Genomic DNA, 22,035 nt, shown 5'->3' on the forward strand with positions numbered 1-22,035 from the left:
TGGTTGTGACACCTCTGGGGCCTCCTTCTTTAAGGCTAGTTTGGTTTAGCCTGGCTCAGTTGTTTAATATTTTAAATTTTTCATTTACAAAGGAGACATGAGGTACTTTGCTTACTGCTTACCATAAAACATTCTCATAGCATGAACATGGACACATTTAAAGTAAATGCAGAAATGTCATAGTGTCAAAATGGCATGGCAATAAAGCCTCTTGAATTTCTGAATACTAACTGGAATTTAACCTATATTATTTAAACATTGCTACTGCTTTCTTTCATTAAAGATTACATTTGTGTGACATCTCAAAAATGTGTATGGTGTTACATTTTGGACTTCTATCCAATGACGGACTGGCCATCTGGAGCACAGAGAACTTTCCCAGTGGGCAGCTTGACATTTAGTTAAAATGCAACACAATATATACATATTTTCAGATAAGCCCATCCCCCGCATAAAGGTTTAGTGGGTAACTTTAAAAATCACTTGACAGTAGCACATGAATCACATTATCTGTGAAAAAAATAATGTTCCCCTGCCTCCGCCTAGTGCTCCTTATGGCATTTGCAAGTTTGAAACCCGCTCAAAGATAAACAACCAATCAGAGCTGAGGAGTCTCATCAATCAATGTCAATGACTGCTCGTGAACTGCAATCAAACTGGAAAACTAGGCAGTTCTGATCAAATATAAGTTCAGACTCTGTTACTGCATTTCTTATTTCTGGCCTCAAATGTTTTCAGAAACATAATTATTTTAGTGTTTAGCTGTAAAATGAGAAAGTTTGTGACCAGGTCGAGCCAATACCAAGCAACAGCCATATTATGAGAATGCAATAGAACTATGACTAGAGATAATAGTAGTAGCAGTGCAGGGCGTCGCAGATGCAAACACGATTTACCCCAAACCAAGGAAATCTCGAGGCAGATTATGCCAAAACGTTCTTAAAACGTTTTCAGTGGCACATTTAATGTACCCAGAATGTTATTTCAGAATAGGATATGCTTTAACCATTATTCAAATGTTTTTTGGTAACATTTTGTTAAATATTTTAACATTAGAACATTATGTCACAACCTTCCTGTAAGTGTTTGACACAAGATTCCTATTGGAATTGGACTATTTACACAAGAATAAGTTTGTTATTCAAAAGTCTTTTAACGGAATTACTTTTTTCATTAATTAATTTATTTATTTTTGTGTGAAAATAATAAACCAGGAAAACCTCTGCAAAAGAAGTCATAGTTTTAACACCTAATAACAAGAACTGTGCTTTCTTCATATTGTAAACATGTTACAGCAAATATGCACATCAGCTAAATAGCTGATACATTTAAATAGATTATATAAAACCAACAATGTCACACATTAAACAATACAACTCTCATTTGCCTATATCAATATTGTACAAAGTAGTCTTAAAAAATGTGTACAAGCTGGACAGAGCAACATCATATTTCACAATGAAAACAAAGTAAAGTCCCGGTGGCCAGAAGATGGCTTGGGGTTTCCTTCAAAGGTCATGATCTTCAAAGATGTGGCAAGACTGAAACACAAATAAAAACATCTCCATAAAAGCCATAACTTTAAAAACTTAAATATTGGACCACGATATCTGAAATAGAATCATATTGTCTTAACAAACCTTGTGAAATTTCACTAAATGATCTGTTGCCTCGCCAACGCTGATCTTCTTGGGCCACTTCCTTCCAGCTGGTTGTGAAGTGAGAAGATGCAGCAAGATGAGAAGAGAAGTCATGTCGCTGTCCCACTCGCAAGTGTAAATAACAGTTCAGTCACATTGCTGCTATGGCTGTTATTTTAACCCGAATTGTAGGAAAATGTATGAGGCTTTACCTGAGCTGCATCTCATGTCTATTAAATTGCATCCCAGACTCCTCCCCTTCTCCCCTTGCCTCCCTTCCTCGCGTCTCTCCCATGCTTCCTCCGTGGGAGGGATTAAGACGCGATGAAGGGAAATCACGGGAGAAGAGAGACAACGAGCAAATGTGTTTTAGAGGCATGATACGTCCTTTCCTCTGATGTATCACATGAATTCGTCAGCTGTTAGTTGGCAACGGCTTTCAGCTGCACAGCTTCCAGGAAGGCTGCTCTCGTGTTTCCTCGGCTGTAGCTCCTCGATGATCCCTCCTTGATGCTCGCTCCTCAGTCCTCTGGGTAGAAATAATGGGTTGTGACGGCCTTCACGGAGGAGGGACAGAACCACTTCTGGTTTAGCCAAGGACTGAGGAGCTATCAAATAAGGGTCTGGTCTTTAACTTTACTTAGTTATTCCTTCAGTGTAGGTCCGTGTCGTGTCCATTACCGTCCATTGCAGTGCAGTCTACCATTAATCAAAAGGAAACAATGCAGGTTCAGTAAAATGATAGAACTAAAAACACTATTAGCTAACTAGCAAAACACACAGAAAACCTCAGCAGCTAAAGTTAGTGTAACGTGAGGGTTGGATATCTGGTGGTATCACTCTTAAAGAGAAGAAACAACTGGATGGGGACTTTCTTAAGCAGTACTTTGCTGTTCTTGATGCGTTATTATGGATCCTACGCAACTTCTAGGTAAGTCCCGCCCTACGAAGCAGCCCAATTGGTTGGGGTTAGGCATTGACCTTGAGTAGTTAAGGTTAGCCGACTGGTCAGGGGTAACGGGTTCCGTTACCTTGCGTAAGCATGGACACCGGGCCAATAGCAGTGTGCGAATGCTATTGAAGGGCGGGTCTTGCCTAGAAGTTGCGTGGGTTCCATAATAACGCCAAAGCCCGTCTACGGAAAGCCGTTCCACTCCCTAAGCCCCATTGTACCGAATTTGGTTGCAGTCCCACCAGAGTTCCACTGGGGGTGATCGCGGTCCAGTGCAAAATGAATGGGACTCTATGGAGCTAGACGGCTAAATTTGTCTCTTTCGCCTGATTGTCGTTGACAAATCTCAGATTGTAGTTTTTGCAAGTTCAACATGGATTATAGGTCGAAAGTTGAATGAACGAGTACTTATGTCCTTTCGATTTCTTACAGATTGAGTCGTTGTTGCCCATAACACGCTAGCATTCTGCTAATGAATGCTGATTGGTCAGTGAAGGACTGATTACGATCGGAGATCCCGCTTGAAATTCCGCCCGGATGTCTTTTATTTCGGCCGGATGTCCGTTACCTTCTGCTTTCTTTGTGTTGGCATTTTAAACTCCGGTCGATTTATGAGGACTATGGTTAACTGCTCCTCAGCTCTGTGCAGGGTAAATTGAGACAGCTAGCTAGTTAACAAAGTAAATAGTTGATAAAGATTTCATGGCATTGTGTAAAAAAAAAATAGCAAGTGAAATAGCAAGGGGGGTAAGTGAGCATCTGGAAAGCGTACCTCCTATGGGGAGATTCTAAGGCTAACAAGCCATCACCTTCTGCTAGCATTCCATTGAGTCCCATTCATTTTGGCGTCACTTTGACAGCGAATAACTTTACATCTGGAGCGTTTAAAGACTTGTCCATTGTTTATTTCTAAAGAAACACAACAATGTATAAAAGGCTCCATTACCTAGTATCTCACGTTATGGCCCCGTAGCAGCCGTTTTTGTAAAAATAGGCTAATGATTGTTTCATAACCACGTGACTTTCTGTCGCACAGTAGAGACATTACCATATAGTCAGGAGAAGCCATGGATGTATTAAGAGTGGGAGAAGCTCGCAGGCAGTCAAAGGAGAAGCCCATAGAGTCCATGAAAGCATCGGAACAAAATATTTCAGCAACGTTTTGATGGATTGGAAATACTTCGGTATCTCTGCAAGATTCAAAATGACAGCTACCAGAAGACTTACAACTTTCAGACAGGTTGCTCACGTCACATCTACGTCGTCAAGCTCAGTTTGAGGCTGCGCAGTAACGCTCAGCCATCACCAGAAAAGTGCTTCTAATCAGTGTTACCAACTTAGCGACTTTGTCGCTAGATTTAGCGACTTTTCAGGCCCCCTTAGCGACTTTTTTTCAAAAAAGCAACTAGCAACAAATCTCAGTACTGTCCAGCGGGCACGCAAAGTATTTCTCTCCTGTGGCCGCCAAAACAGTCTCCTCTCTCTTCTGTTCTGTGACTCACTACGGAGCAGCTCCTCCCCTCTCTCCTCATGTGCAGCAACACTGCGCACAGTGGGCAGGCAGGTAGAAAGGGGAGAAGGGACAGGGTGTGCGGGGGCCGGAGAGACAGCAGGACGCGACGGGAGAAAGACTCCGCTGAGCTGGCCTGGCCCTGGGCAAGTCAGTCTTCTTTAAGAATTCTTTATCAATCTTTTTCCCTCCCTTTGCAGAATTAATTTTTTTACTTCAATGATAGGCTACCTAATAATAATTATAAGGTAAAATAAATTCTGTAGTGAATTTGTGATTATTTGGCTAAAGAGTTCTATTTCTTTCTATCTACCTTGCTGACACAACCACTAAGCTTTATGCAAATGATTGCGTAATGACATCACAAATATGCAAAGGGTCCTACACACTGTTACAGTCCTACAATTGCGATCCTGAAAATGCAGCCTCCGGTACTGTGTGAACCATTGCACCACTGCAAGTGAAACTCATTTTGTTTCCACTTTGCGTCACTAGGTGGCAGTATTATACTGAACGATATGAAACAAATCATTCATGACAGATCTGTAAATGACATTCAAAACATAACAGCAAACAACTAGGCTATGTAGCTAGTGTAGTATTGGTGTCCTGAGCCGAGAATGAAGTCCCACTCCCTCTGTGTTGTAATTCAAGCTACTCTGTACTTTGTTTTGGTAGTTGGTCCGGCCACGTTTGCATGCGAGTCCCTCACTTTGGTTGGTCCGTTGTTTTTTGCATTGTCAGCCTCTCTCCCAGCCAATTACTTTAGGTGTCCATTCTTACTTTACCTGGGTCCTGCCCCTTTCCCATTTCTGTTTAGTAAAATATTGGAGAAATAATTGTGGAGCAAGATGGACAAACAAAAAAAAGAAAAAAACGAAGAGAAGAGGTTAAGGTCCCTTGAGGCTGATGCAGCCAAATGTTACAGTAGAAACAAATTATTCATGTATTCCTTTTAATACACAGTAATCCTAGTTTATCACCTCATTAACGTGTTTGTGTGACAGTTTATCTTTATTGGGAATACTCCTTGAAGTGAACTCTTTGAGTACTGTAGCACATTACACTTAGTCATTATTACAGTCATTTTTATTAGACAATCATTGACAAGAGTTCACAATATTGACACCATTTTGTAAAAAGAGAACGTTTAATAACTTTCAGCTGCCATATACAAACATGACAAATAATGAAACCATTGCACATTTTATATACTGAGGAATATTTCTCATGAAATGTAAACGTATGACTGTGTACAGAACTGATTAAAGATAATTGTTTGTCAACATAGATCACAGATCAAATAACAGCCTTTATGATACATTTCCCCTATATATTTCAACATAGAGGCTGCCCTCAGAGACGCCCTCTCACTTATTCAGTTACATTTCATTTTACAGCTTGTCTCATTTTAGCTCTTGCTGTGTTGCACAAAATGTTATATGTTGGGTGATGTTGTTTTAATGACAATGAGCTTTTATATAACATTGCTCATCTGCCCTTCCTCTCTGGACACTGGATTTTGTAGCCCACCCTGTATGCCTGCAGGTACACTCGGGCCTGGTTCATCCTGGAAACACAACCACAGACCATGTATTAATATTATAATTACACTCTGATCTAACTTAACCTTTCCATGTGTAAAAATGATGGTCAACCAAATGCCACTGTAACACACCTCTCACATTTGCTTATGCAATAATGTTTTGTCATAAACATGAATAACTATTTACAAATCTATTTAAGTAAGTCCATATAGAAGAGAAAACTCCACCGTTCTGATACTCCAAACAATTGACAACTTCGTGACCTACTTAATCCAGATCTAGAGGATGTAATAAGAAAACAGGAAACCTGTATTTAGTGCAAAGTTGAACTCCCAGGGGTCCACAGCGGTCCACGTAACTCTCCCTAAAGGCCTTTCGGACGGCTCGAGCCATGCTGACCACCGTGGTGACCACAGGGCACGTCCTAGGACACACAAACACATCCATGAGAATAAGTCATAATAGCAATTTGAATCATATGGCATTCTGAAACCTACACACATTTCATCATCTGATCAACAAATTGACAAATAACAAAGCAGTATTATTGGTGTTGTTAACATTTATGTTAATTATCTTGACACTAGATATTTATGTAGCTTCTTTGGTCTTTTCCACCATTGTGAAAAGATGTAAATGTACACTGCCATTAACTGTAACTATTAGTCTGAATGGGGGGGGGGGGGGCTTTCAGATTGACGTTATATGGAAAACAGTGGGTGTGCTCCCTTGTATGTTTGCATAGAGACACAGTCAACACAATGGAGTGCACCAGAAACAAATAAGACTAGACTAGACTTTTCAGGATGATTCAGGCCCTGTAAAGTGTGCCACAGCTGTGGCAACACTTTTGATGTTGTTGCAGTTGCCTAATCACATATAGAGCATGTTGAAAGCTGTAGATCACATAATAGGTAAACGGTTGTACACCATTGATATAATGTGCTTGAGTAAAAATAACTTTCATTGAAAAAGCAGACCAGTAATGAGCAGTAGACAGAGCACAGATTGGTGTTATTCATACTTACAGTCTCTCACAGCGCAGGCCTGCAGTGCCCTCAGGACAGGTACAGGTGTTGTGAGGACTGCATGTGGCCCCGTGTTGGCAGGGCGGCACACACGGGGTGGTCACTGCTGCAGACACACCACACAGCAAGAGTCTTAATGCAAAGTAATGGCAAAGAACGGTCTTTTTAACACACAGACACACACACACACACACAGACACAGACTTACCCGTTTCACAGAGACTTCCGGTAAATCCTTTTTCGCAGCGGCACCTGTTGAGGCCCACACACACTCCACCATTCTTACAAGGTGTCTGACACTGAACAGGCTCTGAGGGAGACAGAAAAGAACAGTAAAGTTTAGACTACTGCAACTCCCTCCTGATTGGCCTGCCTGCATGTGCCATCCGACCCCTGCAGCTCATTCAGAACGCAGCAGTTCGACTTGTCTTCCACCTCCCCAAGTTCTCTCACACTACACCACTCCTCCGCTCTCTTCACTGGCTACCAGTTGCTGCCCGTATCCGCTTCAAGACACTAGTACTTGCATGCAGGGCCACAAACGGATCAGCCCCAGCATACATCCAGGACATGGTCAAACCCTATACCCTAACCCGCCCACTCCGCTCTGCATCAGCCAACCTGCTTGCTGCCCCCTCACAGCGAGGGAGAACTAATCACTCAACGAAATCCCGACTGTTTGCTGTCCTGGCAACTAAATAGTAGAATGAGCATCAGGATGGCTGAAAACCTATGCATCTTCCACCAAAGGCTAAAAACACACCTCTACACCTTGGATAAAGAAGAAGAAAAATATATATATATATTTCTTGATGCTGCACTTTCATATGGCTCTTTGTAGTATTACCTATTTAAAGCTAATGTACTTGCACTTACTACTTGTCTGGAGTTTCCACCTTCAAGGTTGAACGCACTTATTTGTAAGTCGCTTTGGATAAAAGCGTCAGCTAAATGACATGTAACGTAATGTAATGTTTGTGTTAGAAATTCACAGAGCATCTATTACTGTTAGTGTATTGTAGTAGTGAAGATTGGTTATCTTATTTTGAATTGGGACATCAGTATGACTATAGAGCAAACAGGGGCCCGGAACAGTGACCAAGACAAGCTGGACTTCACACTGACTGGACTGTGTTTGTTTTGTATGTAACATGACTCTGAGGAGGGAAGCTCTTCTTTACTATTTCAGATCTCCTTAAAACCACATTTTGCATGCCTACTGACTACACTTTACGCTGTGGTGTTGAACACTTATTATAGAGGCTGTAAATCCTGCAGCCTCCGGAAAGATCAACAAACAGTAACTTACTAACAGTAAGCCTGCTCAGCTCCACACAGCTCCATCGACTGGCTGCCTGGAGAACAGCATACCACACATTATTGGCTTGTAAAAGTTCAAAATAAAGGCCTGTCTACTTGTGACTAGGACTGCCAAATACTTTATTGATTACTTGCTTGGTCTACAAAATGTCGGAAAAAATAGTTAAAAGCCAAATAGGACTTCTTCAAAATGCTTGTTTCGTCTGGACAGCAATTATAAACCCAAATGCATTCAGTTTAATTTAATACATGTATAAGAGATAGAAAAGCAGGACATCTTCACATTTGATTGGCTTGAAGGAGCAATTTTGTTTTTCTTGATAAACTATTTAGATGGTTTATTGATTATCTAAGTTGTTCCCATAAATGTACTGTTTATTGTTGAATCGTTTCAGCTCTACTTGTGACTCCTCATGATAGTAGTTGTGAGCAGTTTAACCTAAGAGGGATTTATTTCCCCTATCAGATTGTTTTTAACTGCAAGGTTTGTAGAGCACTGAATACATATAAGTATACAGTACAAAAAAGAAAGAAAAGAGAAATAATTGTAGAAAAAAACCCCATATGTTGTTTCTCTCAGATTTTTGTTGGGACTTCTTGTTTGGGTCCCCAGGCGGTTGGAATAACTGCCCTAAGATATCATTATATACAGTATATATATACAGAACTGTACATTTTGTATTTTCCATTCCATTTTGCTCTTGGGGGGGAAATTGTTGGGTCTCTGTAAATTACAGAGTGTGGTCTAGACCTGCTCTATCTACTCTAAGTGTCCTCAGGTAATAACATTAGGATTTGACAGTAAATACAATTTTACATTTTTGGTCCATTAAGCCATTTTTAGCTCATAATTTGATGTTTCGAACTCTTCACCTGTGAAGTAGAGTAGAGCTTGTATCGCCTCAAGGAGGAAGTTGGCTTACAGACTGCAGTCAATGACGTTAATACACAGAAGTAGAGCAATAGAGAAAAAGACAACAATCAATACAAAAAAGTACACGCTGTTGTCATTGTCACCCAAAACAATCTACAGAAAGCAGCAAAGAGAAGAAGAAGCCAAAAACCAGGGAAAACTCTGCTGTATCCACAGCTGGCAACAACCCAAATCCCATTTTGTTTAAAAAGCCCAAGAGCTGATGGAATAATGGAACCTCATATATCAGTTAGTGCCTCCTCTTGGGAGGTAAAACCTGAGTCCTGATGGAAGCAAATTAAACCTAGTGTGTAAAAGGTGCAGGGATTGTGTAACGGGTGCCAGAGCAGAGAACAAATTATGTATCTCATCAAAGTAAAAGCCATTAGAAGTTATATGGTCTTAATTAGACATTGCGTTTTCTGTTTTACATAAATTAGCACAAGTAGGCAACAATTCTCATGACTTTTACTTTGACGATGATTTGTTATTGATAATAATTTACTATATTGAAACATTGGTAAAACATGGGTCCTGTATGTAAAATGCATGCTGACTAATATTTCAGTTATGTAACAATGGATAGATACAGATACAGCGAGTGTTATCTCACCTATCTGGCAACGAGCTCCTTGCCATCCACCAACACATGTGCATTTGTCGACATCTGCACATCTTCCTCCATTTTGGCAGGCAGGAGTGCACAAGGCTGCAAAACACACACATGCACACACGCACACACATTTGCTTCTTTGTTTTTCCATCATGGTATTTCAACAGGCAGTGCTGCTAACAAGCATGGAGGCAGGGAGGTAGAAATGACTAGCTACCCCCCAGCAATACCTGCATGCCTGGTGTAACTGATGCCAGATGTGTTGGTGGTTTTGTTACTCACGCAAGAGGCACTGGGGGCCGGTGTAGTCAGAGGGACACTGACAGGTATCAGGCCCCACGCAGCGACCACCGTTAGCACAGGGCAGCTCACACACCGCTGACAGAAAGCAAAAGGAAGTGACCATCTTGCAACTGCTTGTGCAACATGCTTTGTTTGCTCAATGTAACTTCTGCGTTTATACAGAGTGTCTCTACAGTGCTTGCTTGAACGATCAGTCGAACGACGAACGCCCTGCAACCAGTAACCAGTAACATAGTAAGTAAGTAAGTAAGTAAGTAAGTAAGTAAGTAAACTTTATTTATATAGCACCTATCACAGACAGAGTCACAAAGTGCTTTACATGCAGCAAGATTAACAATTTAAAAAAAAAATAATATAAAATAAACATACAAACATAAAAACAATGATATCTCATTCAAGTGAAAGCTTGTCGGAATAGGAGTGTCTTTAGCTGTTTTGTAAAATAAACGATAGAATCGGTCACACGCAGCGAAAGGGGCAGGGCATTCCACAGTTTGGGAGCAACTGCCTGAAAGGAGCGGTCTCCCCGAGTTTTAAGGCGGGTTTTTGGGACCATCAGGAGATTTTGACCTGAGGAACGAAGCGTGCGGAAAGAGGAGTAAGGGGTCAACAAATCAGCAATGTATTTCGGCGTCTGTCCATGTAGTGCTCTAAAAGTTAACACTAGAATTTTATAGTCAATTCTGTATTTTACTGGAAGCCAGTGGAGAGTAAACAAAATCGGGGTGATGTGTGCCCTTCTGTTTGTTCCTGTTAAAAGCCTGGCTGCTGCATTTTGCACCAATTGAAGGCGGCTCAACGAAGATTTATTAAAACAAGTAAAAAGAGAATTACAGTAATCTAACCGTGACGAAATAAAAGCATGAATGATCATCTCCATGGTAGCTTTGGGAAGTATTTTTCTCAATTTAGAGATATTTCTCAAATGATAAAAACAATTTCTGACCAACTGTCTAGAATGACCATCCAAAGACATCGATTGGTCGAACAAAACACCAAGGTTTCTTAGGCTCAGCTGGAAGGAGGAGTCCAGGGAACAGAGGTGTAGTTTGATTTGGGGTAGTATATGTTCTGGAGCAATGATCAATGTTTCAGTCTTTTTTGTATTCAGTTGTAGATAATTGTTGTACAACCAAGTCTTAATGCTTGACAGACATTCCAATAAATCAGCTAATTTACCAAACTCTGATTCTTTGAATGAGCAGTACAACTGAATGTCATCAGCGTAAAAGTGGTAAGACACATTATTAAAATTACGGATTATTTCACTAAGAGGGCTAACATACAATAGAAACAAAAGAGGACCTAAAACCGAACCCTGAGGAACTCCGTATGACAAAGGGGTCATTTCTGACAAGATGTTGTTAACAGACACACAAAATGATCTATCACTCAGGTAAGAGGTGAACCATTTAAGAACAGTCCCAGAAAATCCCATTTCATTCTGTAACCGATTTAACAATACTGTATGGTCCAATGTATCAAATGCAGACGACAGGTCAAGTAAAATCAACACAGTGTACTGTCCAGAGTCAGCAGCCATCAGAATGTCATTTGATACTTTAAGAAGCGCAGTCTCAGTTGAATGACATTTACGAAAACCTGACTGAAATTTGTCAAGCAAATTTTTTCCATCAAGAAATGTAGTCAGCTGGCCCGCCACCACTTTCTCAAGTATTTTAGATAAGAAAGGCAGTTTAGATATAGGCCTGTAGTTAGTTGGTTCAGAAGAGTCCAAATTAGGTTTCTTCAGTATGGGACTAACAACTGCTTGTTTAAAATGGCTGGGCACAGAACCGGTTAAAAGGGAAAGGTTAATCATTTTAACAACATACGGTCCAACTAATTCAAACACATTTAATAGCAATGAAGTCGGCAATACATCGAGCGGACTTGAAGATGGTTTCACTTTACTTAACAGGCCCTTAATATCATCTCGAGTGATAGGTGAAAAAGTATCCCAGGAGTATGAGACTACTGGCCCACAGGATAAGATATCAAGAGATGGGTTAATAGTAGTTCTAATTTCTTGCACCTTGTTTACAAAAGCATGTAAAAACCTATTGCAATCAGACTTTGAGTATACAGGCACTTGGGGAGCGGGGGGAGAGACAATCTTAGATATTGTATCAAACAGGACTTTAGGATTTTTCTTGTTCAGAGTTACCAGATTAGCAAAATAATCCGACCTGGCCTGTTTTATCATAACATTAAGCAGTGTGATAAGCTCCCTCAGATGCAGTCTATGTACTTCCAGACTTGTGGATTTCCACAAACGTTCGACTTTACGGCACTTTCTCCTGAAAGACATTATTTCTTCATTTATCCAATGGCAAGAATTTTTAGGGAACGAGCTTTTACTTTTCAGGGGAGCAACGTTATTTAAAACCGACAGACAATGATTATTAAAAGACTGAAGAAAAGATTCAGCATCACTACAGTTATTAAAAGAACTAGGGTCAAATGACTCAGAAAATTTCACAGCTGTAGTTTGATTAATAATACGTCTTTGCAGCATCGGTCTACAAGGAAGGCAGTCCACATTTGAAGACAGATTGAAAAATATGCAACAATGATCTGTCACATTAATGTTCATAACACTCAGTTGGTCAATGCTCAGGCCTAAAGAAAAAACAAGGTCCAGAGTATGGCCTTTTGTATGTGTAGGACCGGAGACATACTGTTTAAAATTAAATGATTCAGTGAGTGTTAAGAACTCAGATGCCACAGTACATGAAGAGTCATCGATATGGAAGTTAAAATCCCCAAGTATCAGAACACTTTCAAGTTTGATAATTGAAGATAAGAACTCTGCAAAATCATCTAAAAACAAGCGAGCAGGACCAGGAGGTCGGTAAATTAAAACACAGTAAAATGAATCAGTATTTCCAACCTTAGTCATCTGTAGCTCAAAGGAGTCGAAAGAGTCCGAATTTATCATCCTGCAGCAGAAACGGTCCCGGTATACGAGTGCGAGTCCACCTCCTCGCCGCGACACCCGCGGTGTCCCAAACACAGAACAGTCCGGAGGACACAGTTCATTTAGATGGGTGTACTCCATTTCTCGCTGCCAAGTCTCAGTAAGGAACATAAAGTCAATATGTTCCTTTGTAAATAAATCGTTGAGGATGAACGCCTTGTTGGCAATGGAGCGCGCGTTAAACAATGCAAATCGCGCCGGCTGGGCACGTTCAGATGGGTCGGGGTTGACACTTGCTAGCTGGCATGTCACAGGACGCAGAATCCGCTCTCGCGGAAAGGGATTTCGGAGCCGCCGAGTCAAAAAACTTCGGTCAGGTTGACTACTCCAAAGGGACGGAGGCGCACAGAACACCTCACCGACAGGAACCAGCCGCAAGCACCGCTCGACCCAAAAAGATCCGGGACCAACTGAACATGGAGGCCGTCCACGCCGTTTCCTCAGCCTGGCCTGGACACCAGCCCTGGATCCCCGCTTCCTTCTCCTGCCGCGATGTTTGGTGACAAGCAGGTACACCGGCGATGACGTGGAACATTCAAAGTTTGGAGGAGAAAACTCCGAGGACCTGGCCCGGGTAATAGAAAAGTCATTCATAGTCTCCTTGATGCGGAATAGCGTGTGACGATCATATTTTAAAACAGCTGAGACACAGCTATTAGTTTTCAGGGCTGATAAAACAAAGAGCAACACTAGAAAAACCATAGGTACACGTGAGGGCAGAGACAGAGCAGAGGCAAAGCCGAACACAGGCGCCATCTTCATCTTACTGCTCAAGCACGGTGTTCGTCGTTCGACTGATCGTGACTGTTTTCCCAAGATGACGCCTAACTGTATACGTGAACGGTACTGTCTTTATAAACCATCTTTTTAATAAACTGTCTGTACACTTACAAAGTTCTCAATGCTTCGGTTTACATGTAGGGACCCTCATTATGCTACCGTGGAAGTGTGGTGCTATTTTGAGCCTTGTTAGTGGTATAGAAATAGCTATTTCTTTTTACTTTACCAGTGCCCCGAAGACTAGTGTTATAAGCTAATCAGCGGTTTGCGCTAGCTTGTTTCAAGCTAGAGACACATTCTATTAGCATGAAAACAGATCCCAGAGAACGGTCGACTCGGTACACGTGTTATTAACCCCTAGGTTCATTTTGCGCCGGAATTGTCCTTTAAGGTCAGAGGTGATGTACCTGTGTGGCAGCCTGCTCCGGTCCAGCCAGGAGGACATAGACACTTGTTCCAGCGCATACAGCTGCCTCCATGGGCACAGGGTGGGGAGCACATGGCTGAAATACACAATCAACATGGATCCATTTCTCACAGCAACTGCAAATAACTGTGCTATTAACAATCACATATATGTTATCTATGTACAACAGTCAAAGTTTGTACCTGAGCATCCAAGTCCAGGGTAGCCTGGAGGGCAGTCACAGCTGTTTGGGGCCACACACACTCCATAGTTCTGACAGCGTGGGTTACACACAGCTGGAATTGGCAATAAGTATTTTTTTATATGTACAGTATAACCCCTTACAAAAACAAGAATAAAGCAGTTCCTTTGCTAATACTGTTGTCTGCGATATTACAGTAGATGTTTGAAGTTTGACTCACGCTGGCACTTGGTGAGGTCATCAGTTCGCACTTCATACCCCTTCCTGCAGGCACAGTTAAACCCACCAGGATGGTTCACACAGAGATGCTCACAGCCTCCGTTTGTAAAGTCCCCACACTCGTTCACATCTTATGACGAAAGACAGTGGGATATTTAAACAGGCAGACATTTCAAAACAGTGAAACAATCTGTCATATGCAGATTGTTTATTTCCTTTTGGGCTGAGTGACCAGCGAAGCTTGGCTGTGTGCACACTATCATCCAAGGAAATTTGGCCACAGCTGGACCATTCAGAGTCATCACATCAGTCATCCCATTTCTGCACCTCCTTTTAACCGATATGTCATTTATTATAATGAACACCGTCAGACTGGCAAGTGAAAAATGGATGACAAGTTGTTTGCAGCCATTTAAACCTTCTCAGCTCTTTAATGTTTTAGGATTACACCAAAAAATCTGTCTCACCCACGCAGCTCCTCTGGTCCTCGCCCAACTTCCAGCCTGCTCGACAGCTACACTGGACCTGGCCCTCAGCCCTCACGCTACAGATATGGTCGCAACCACCATTTCTCAGCTTGCAGGATGTAACATCTGTTCAAGTAAAAAAAAATATTTTAACATTGAATATTTACAGATTATTACAGTGTTTTGGGCAGAGCTGAAAAGATTGATTTGTCAATTATTTTTTGTCAATTTGTCAATCAATAAATCTGTCATTTTTGAAGCAAAACATAATTAGAATGATAAAAGCTATTGTTTGTAGCCTTTTTAAACATTTACTATTATATAAAAGAGACTGTAATAGAAATCATACCCAGGGACCGTTGAATAAAAGATTGTTAGAATGTATATTCTGTGCTAAAGTGCTGCATGTGGACCTTTTTTTTTTTTAAACTGTGATATCTGGGCTACAGTGAGATCACGGAGAAAGCAAGAAAAGCAGTTTGACTCGATATTTGTAAAGTTTTCAAATTTTAAATAGGTGCAATTTATCATAACTCATACATACTATTCATTCTTTTTCTTTTTTTTACTCAAAATAATGCGATGTAATGAGAAACGTACTGCTGCAGGTGAGGTTGTCTGTGTCTAGCAGCAGAGGAGGAGGGCAGTGGCAAGTGTGTCCTCCTGGAGTGTTGGTGCAGGTGTGAGAGCAGCCGCCACTCTGGAGTTTACATTCATCAATGTCTGAACACACACACACACACACACACACACACACACATACACTTTAAAAAAAAACTTCTATTGGCACCTTTATCTCTGCTGTGCAACTGATACCTAACTGAGTCTGGCTTTATCATCTCACTAACTCTCAAAAATGTGACCATAGGTCATCCACTTACGTATGGGCAGAAAAGACGCACACACACAAACAGACACACACAAAATCAGACAGTGTAACACATTCATGGCAGTTATTATCTCTTCTGCAGCCTGTTTAAATTAATAAAATGAGTAGGTACACAGTGAGAAGTGAAAGAGTGTCGGTAAGTGACTGACCCACACAGGTGTGGCCATCAATGTGCAGCTGGTAGCCGGGCCTGCAGGAGCACTGGAAAGATCCCTGAGTGTTGACGCAAATGTGCTTGCAGGTCCCATTAAGTGCCAAACATTCATCCACATCTGGGGGATCAGAGACAGTTAGTTCACAATTTTACACAATACGCTCCATGTATTGTAAAAAACACCTGTTGCAATTCATTTTAGCTGGTATTGGCTTTTAAGATGATACACTGAAAAGTCTCCTGGTTCTAGCAAGAGTGGTATAGATCTTCTCGTCTAACTCATGACAAGAAAGTGAATACGCATATTTCTCAAAATGTTGAACTATTCCCTTCATCACATAAAAGTTGGTGTGAATGGATCAACACCCTACTCCTGTGTTTTACCTGTGCAGTTGAGTCCATCCTGGTCCAGCTGGTAGCCTGGGGCACAATGGCAGCTGTACCCTCCTGGTTCGTTGGAGCAGTTGTGTTGACAGTGGCCGTTGTTTAGAGCACACTCATCAATGTCTGTAAACAAGAACAATCCTGAAGGACTGGTGTCTGGTGAGTGCTGTGTGGCCAAGTGCTGATGGCACACGCAAATAGTTGTTTGCAAGTATCCCTGGCGGACACTCACAGGATTACTTCAGATCATTTAGTGATACTGAGCACCACTAATGTGGAAAACACACACTGCTTACCCACCAAAACAAGAGTGTCCATCTCCATTGAAGCCCTGGTAGCATTGGCAGAAATAAGAGCCAATGATGTTGCCACAACGAGCGTTGGTGTCACACCCGTGACCACCTGATGCACATTCATTCTCATCTGGAAAGAGATTTATTAAAAAAAACATATCCAAAACTCTGTCCCATTTCCATTAGACAATCATTATTTTGCCACTCATCATTTGAAGGCATAACAGCAAGCATTAAAACATGAGCACACAATGAAGCTGACCCCGTCTACAGGAAACAAAGTTTTCCATGGAGGGACGTCAACACTAATTGCTTACCTTCGCAGTGTGTGCCGTTTCCCCGGTAACCTGGTCGACAAACACACTTGTAGCTCCCAAGCGTGTTGTCACACACACCCTGACCATCACACACTGCAGGACTCTCCGTACATTCATCCACATCTGGGACAGAGGAAGAGAATGCTACATACATACAGTATATGACTTTTTCATTCACTTGTTTTTCGTGCAATGCACCCTTGAGTTACTAAATCATATTCATGTCACTAAACCCTAATCAAGTCCTAGTAGGCATTACAATATTGTCCCTGCAACACTATGGGGAGCTGTTGTATCAATATAAGACAATATTTTCTTTTCCCTTTTGTCGAACACCACATCCATTACTTTCCTGTAGCAGTTTTGAAAGAAACTGTAATTATGGAAATAGTATTAGAATATGGGTAAAAAATAAGACAAAATTGCAAGAAACTCTTATAAATGTGACCTTTCCAAACACTCCAAACTTTGCTTATGATTTGGTTACTATGACATTTTAACCCCTGAAAAAGCAAGCAGCCTGTGTTAAGCATTAAAAGCACATCATACCGTGACACACGGTGTAGTCCGGACACACAGGACCTGAGACCAGAAGTGCAGAAGAGTCACATAGAAGATGAAAAAAAAAAGTATACAAATAGAGTATTGGGAAGATTTTAGAGGGTGGAAATTAGTCATTAAAGGAAAGGTGAAGGAGCAGAGAGAGAGGAAACAAAAAAAAAAAAAGAGTAACAACGCAGGCAAGCAGCAAAGCAGATTAAAGCTCTCTATTCCAAAGCCTTCCTTCCTGTCAGCAGAGGTTATTAAGTTGAGGCAACTCAAGTGAAATATGAGAAACTCACAACACCAGTTCAAATCTGGACATCACGCTCATCCAGCTGTGGTGAACCTTCATGCTAGACTTACCAATACAGGCAAGGGCCTCTGCTCTGAAGCCTGGCTGGCACTGGCACACAAAGCTGCCGGGAGTGTTCACACACACATTTCCTAGCTCACGGCGACACTGCTCCTCGAAGCTGCACTCATCCACATCTACGAGAAGAGAAACCAAGAACTATAACTTAACAGCCTTGTATGGATTATACAGTACAGCAATGTTACAGAGGTATAACAACATCTAAACATCCAGTCAAACAGTTGGGGAAGTTTTTTAAAGACTATTTTTTGCATTTTTTGGCCTTTATTTGATATGACAGCTGAAGACAGGGAAGGGGGAGAGAGAGGGGGGGCAACATACAGTATACCGCTGGTCAGAACTGAACCCAGGCCACTGCGGTAAGGACTGAGCCTTAGTATATGGGACACACCCTCAATCAGGTGAGCTACCAGGGCACCCCAGGGAAGACTTTTTACCTCCCACTGCTACCTCAGTGGAGGTGCTCCAGGTATACATACTAGATCAATGCTTCTGAACATACATTTTCCATTGTACATCCACATTCTATACGTAGTCCATAGTCATACATACCAGATGTTGACATCAGCCTCACCTACACAGCTTTGTCCATTAAGAGCCATTACATATCCTGAAGGGCATGAGCAGGTGAAGGAGCCAGGGGTGTTTTTGCATTCAGCATCACCCTGACAGGCCTGCAGGCCCGTCACTGCAGCCAGAGCACACTCGTCTATATCTGCAACACCCATAAGGCAGACATGCATTACGACCATACCACATAGAGCTATAATGGTACAGATAATCTCCTTTCAACATGCTCTCTACAGTACATGATCTCTGCCTTTCTCACACACACACACACACACACACACACACACGCTGACGAACCCTTGCACCCTCCAGCACCCATCAGGTAACCACGGAGACAGCTACATAAGTAAGAGCCGGGGGTATTAGTGCAGCGGGCATGGAGACCACATGGTGCTGGCCCCTCTCCTTCACATTCATCAACATCTGTGGTAGAGTAGAGAGAAGATATCACTGTATGCAACCAAGCATAAAACAGGTGCTACACGTGGTATATTGATGGATAATATTTCGTAATGCATTGAAATATCTAATGCCTAATTCAGGGTTTTCCCTACCAACAGGTTGCTTAGGTGCAGCACCCAAGCTGTTTTGGTGACCACCTAAGATGGATGAATGTAAAATCAATGTGCGCATCAAAACTGAAATCTAATGACTGTAGTTGGTCCCCGGTGGACGTCTTTAGCAAGTTTAGTCTTTAAGCTTTTTGAGTGTTATGTTGTAAAGGAAGTACAATATAGTTGAGACAAGTATTGTTTTCTAAAGAATGGTTCTGCTACTTTCCTTGAAATTAAGGAACTCTTCTGTGTCACTGATTGCGTTTTGTTTGGCTGTGTATTATTGATGAATTCTGCAAAAAAACAGTTAAAACAGTTTAAAATGCAGAGTAGAGACTTCCCACCATTCTTCAGTCGACTCATTTGTATACAGTAATTACACTTATTTCTCAAATTGAATGCAGTGCTGATTTATTGATGTTCCAGTGTTACACACAGCACCTTCAGTTAAACGCTGGTGCTGTCGCTGATTCTGCCCCCTCTCACCTTTACACCCTGCAGCCCCCTCCAGAGTGAAGCCCACAGGGCAGGTACAGTTGTCACCATCCCTCACCATGCCAGATGGACAGCTGCAGCCTGTGCTGCTCTCCAGCATCACCTGGTTTCCCAGACACTGAGGAGCAAGACTGGGGCTCGGGGAAACTGTGGTAGTCAAGGGAGCTGCTAATGTAAAAGAAAAAAAATTGCAATTTAAGGAGAAGCTGAAAGGGCAAAAGAGAACCCAGCAAAAGTTTAAAAAAAAAAGAAACTCACCTGTAGTCGGTGTGTGGCTCGGTGTCGTCTCGCTGAGGTTTCCAATGGCATTCTCAGTCACCTGATTTGAAAAACAGAAGAAACCATCATATTGAGTTTAATTTATGCAAATTACAATTAGGACAACAGGAAAATCTTTAACACTAAGATCTATTTGATAGCATGGAGGGTTTCCGTGGTCACTGGCCTGACTCTTGGTGAGCTCCACCTCTGTGTGTTTCAGGACTTCATTTTCCTCAGGGCTGGTCAGAGGCTCAGACACAGACAACACCAGCAGCAGGGCTGACAGGAGAGTCCTGAAGTGAGTCATTACCTGTATCTGAGTGGAGATAAGGAGGTGTGTTTACTGAGCCACCAGCAGGCCAAAGAAGAACAGCCCATAGAGTGTTTAATAATGCAGAAAATGACAGATGAGAGCATGTGACAATTACTATAAAGGTGAATGAGATTATAGAGAAATTGTACTCATGTGAATTGTGTGCAGCAGTCACAGCAGCCAGCAGCCATACAGTGGCATGTCCAGGCAGGCAAAACAACATAGGGGTAAGCGCACCCTGTTATTAAGTTAACATCAACCCCCTGGGCTGTCTGCACTGAACAAAAGAAACATAGGCTACAGTTGCTGCAATACAGCTATGTTTTAGATAAAGTGAGTTATATTTAAAAAGATATGGAAGGAAAGCGGTGTTTATAGAAAACTTCTGCAACAAGAAACTCTATAAATACGTCATTGGGACTAACTTATAGAGCAATGATGCGATACACAAGGTGAGAAAAAGTGTAACAAATTTAGCCGACTTACCCGGGTTAGATCTACTCGCACTTATGAAGGGATTTGTGTCACCAGAAGATAGACGGAGACAGCGAGTTATCCAAACGTCAAAATGTTTGTCCTGTCTTCTCCAGATGTGGACTCGTGCAGTCGCAAGCCAGCTATGTGTCAGTACGGGGAGGGGGGGGGGAGCTGTACGCTACAGCAGTAACTCCACATCCGGTCCAGGAACTCTGCACTTCCCATTCCACAAATCCCAAAGCACCGCAAGAGAAGAGCAGCCCTGCTTTGGACCCTGACATGGAGGTCATAAAGCAGTCAGGAGGCTGGGTCAGCCAGGGAACATGAGGTCAAAGAGACTTCACAAGCGAGTTCATTAGGTTAAAAACTCTGCCTGATGATGCAAACATCTGGGGGGTTTCAGTGACATAGGCTATTTGGATGAACTTTTCTTTAGGACGTTTAGAGTAAGTTTATAAGAAGGTATTTTTCCAATTGGTCTTCATGATTGACTATTATACACTTCTTTAAAACCCTGCTTGAGTTGGTATACATTTATCTATGAAGCAATTCTGTGTGAGTTACTGCATATTCTGTGTCCCTGTGGACAGAGATGGAAGAGTGATGTAGTATATGAACATTCAATAACTTTCACACAAAGAAAAGGCAGAACGACTTTTTGGAAGAATTCGGGTTGGTCGTTCTCCAAGCTCTCTGCAGGAGTTTGTAAAATTGATGCTGAATCTCTGATTGTAATAAACCTTTTTATAGTCAAGATCAGTGTCAGCGGATTCCTCTTCATACAACATCACAGCATTACTATTAAAGACACTACAGTGAGCGTTTATGTTTTCTGCTCTAGCAGCCACTTGGAATAATCTGCAAAAGAAATATAATGGATGAATATGATACCTCTAGCAGAATGCAAGACTATTGTAAACTTTACAGTACATGTCTCCCTTGTTAATTGTTTCTCCCCTGCAAAAGAGGTTTCCAACCCTCAATGAGACTAACCTCGTTAAATAACGGTGAATTGCACATATTTGTCAGTTAACTGGAGGAAGTCTGGTCCTCTGCTGCTGACCAGTGAGCAGCTCTACTGGATGACATCAGTGCCTTGCTCGAAGTGCAGCGTTGCCATTTCCATTTTCTGTCCAGATGTATGTAGTTGTATATCTAAACATTATCTTGAGTGATCTGTCCAAATTTCTCAAGTATATTAGAACCAATCTTGTATGTTCGCCAGAAATGTGTCAACCAGGGATTACTGTACTTTTTATTTTTTTTATCATTTTCAGAATCAAGTAAGACACACACTGAACAGCATGGAAGCAGTAGTTTATTGTTGTGCATGTTGCTGTGACTTTTTAAATGTCTGTACTCGTTTGTATGCAGACATCAAAACAGACTATGTGAAGAATCTACTGTAATGGCTGATGGTTTTTATTTGTTTTCCCCCCCATTGGAAACCATTAGAAATCTTCTGATGGTTTCTAACGTTTCTCCTCTCCACCACACTCCTCCGCAGTTTAACAGCTATCTAAATAAGCTCA

The 22,035-nt window shown here is 41.7% G+C and overlaps 1 protein-coding gene across 3 annotated transcripts; it reads right to left on the minus strand.

The window, feature by feature from the left end:
* Positions 1-5,173: 5,173 nt before the first annotated feature.
* On the minus strand, positions 5,174-20,791 carry si:ch211-221n20.8 (fibrillin-3). 3 transcript variants are annotated; one of them, XM_031318480.2, is made up of 23 exons: positions 20,513-20,791; positions 19,898-20,029; positions 19,711-19,771; positions 19,444-19,617; positions 18,701-18,826; positions 18,408-18,548; positions 17,824-17,949; positions 17,467-17,499; positions 16,918-17,040; positions 16,608-16,730; positions 16,308-16,430; positions 15,919-16,041; positions 15,481-15,603; positions 14,881-15,006; positions 14,415-14,543; positions 14,196-14,288; positions 13,994-14,089; positions 9,806-9,901; positions 9,524-9,619; positions 6,886-6,987; positions 6,678-6,783; positions 5,957-6,073; positions 5,174-5,672 (listed from the first exon to the last, which is right to left on the minus strand). In XM_031318480.2, the coding sequence occupies exons 2-23, from the start codon at positions 20,018-20,020 to the stop codon at positions 5,594-5,596; spliced, it is 2,439 nt and encodes an 812-aa protein (XP_031174340.1). In that variant the 5' UTR covers positions 20,021-20,029; positions 20,513-20,791; the 3' UTR covers positions 5,174-5,593. The 3 variants fall into 3 exon arrangements, with proteins under 3 accessions (XP_031174340.1, XP_031174339.1, XP_031174341.1); XM_031318479.2 differs by having other exon boundaries at positions 5,175-5,672; positions 19,444-19,620; XM_031318481.2 differs by lacking the exon at positions 17,467-17,499 and having other exon boundaries at positions 5,175-5,672; positions 19,444-19,620.
* Between the last annotated feature and the right edge of the window lie 1,244 nt (positions 20,792-22,035).

Source organism: Sander lucioperca, chromosome 2 (genome assembly GCF_008315115.2).
Source record: "Sander lucioperca isolate FBNREF2018 chromosome 2, SLUC_FBN_1.2, whole genome shotgun sequence".
Classification (NCBI taxonomy): Eukaryota; Metazoa; Chordata; class Actinopteri; order Perciformes; family Percidae; genus Sander; species Sander lucioperca.

What these genes read in the sequence shown, in the direction of transcription:
- si:ch211-221n20.8 (XM_031318479.2), bottom strand. Translation starts at nt 20,020, where the DNA reads ATGACTCACTTCAGGACTCTCCTGTCAGCCCTGCTGCTGGTGTTGTCT. An exon ending in GGGTGCTGGAGGGTGCAAGG is followed by an intron (nt 18,549 to 18,700) that starts GTTCGTCAGCGT and finishes TGGGTGTTGCAG; the next exon opens with ATATAGACGAGTGTGCTCTG. An exon ending in CGGAAGTCTCTGTGAAACGG is followed by an intron (nt 6,784 to 6,885) that starts GTAAGTCTGTGT and finishes GTGTGTCTGCAG; the next exon opens with CAGTGACCACCCCGTGTGTG.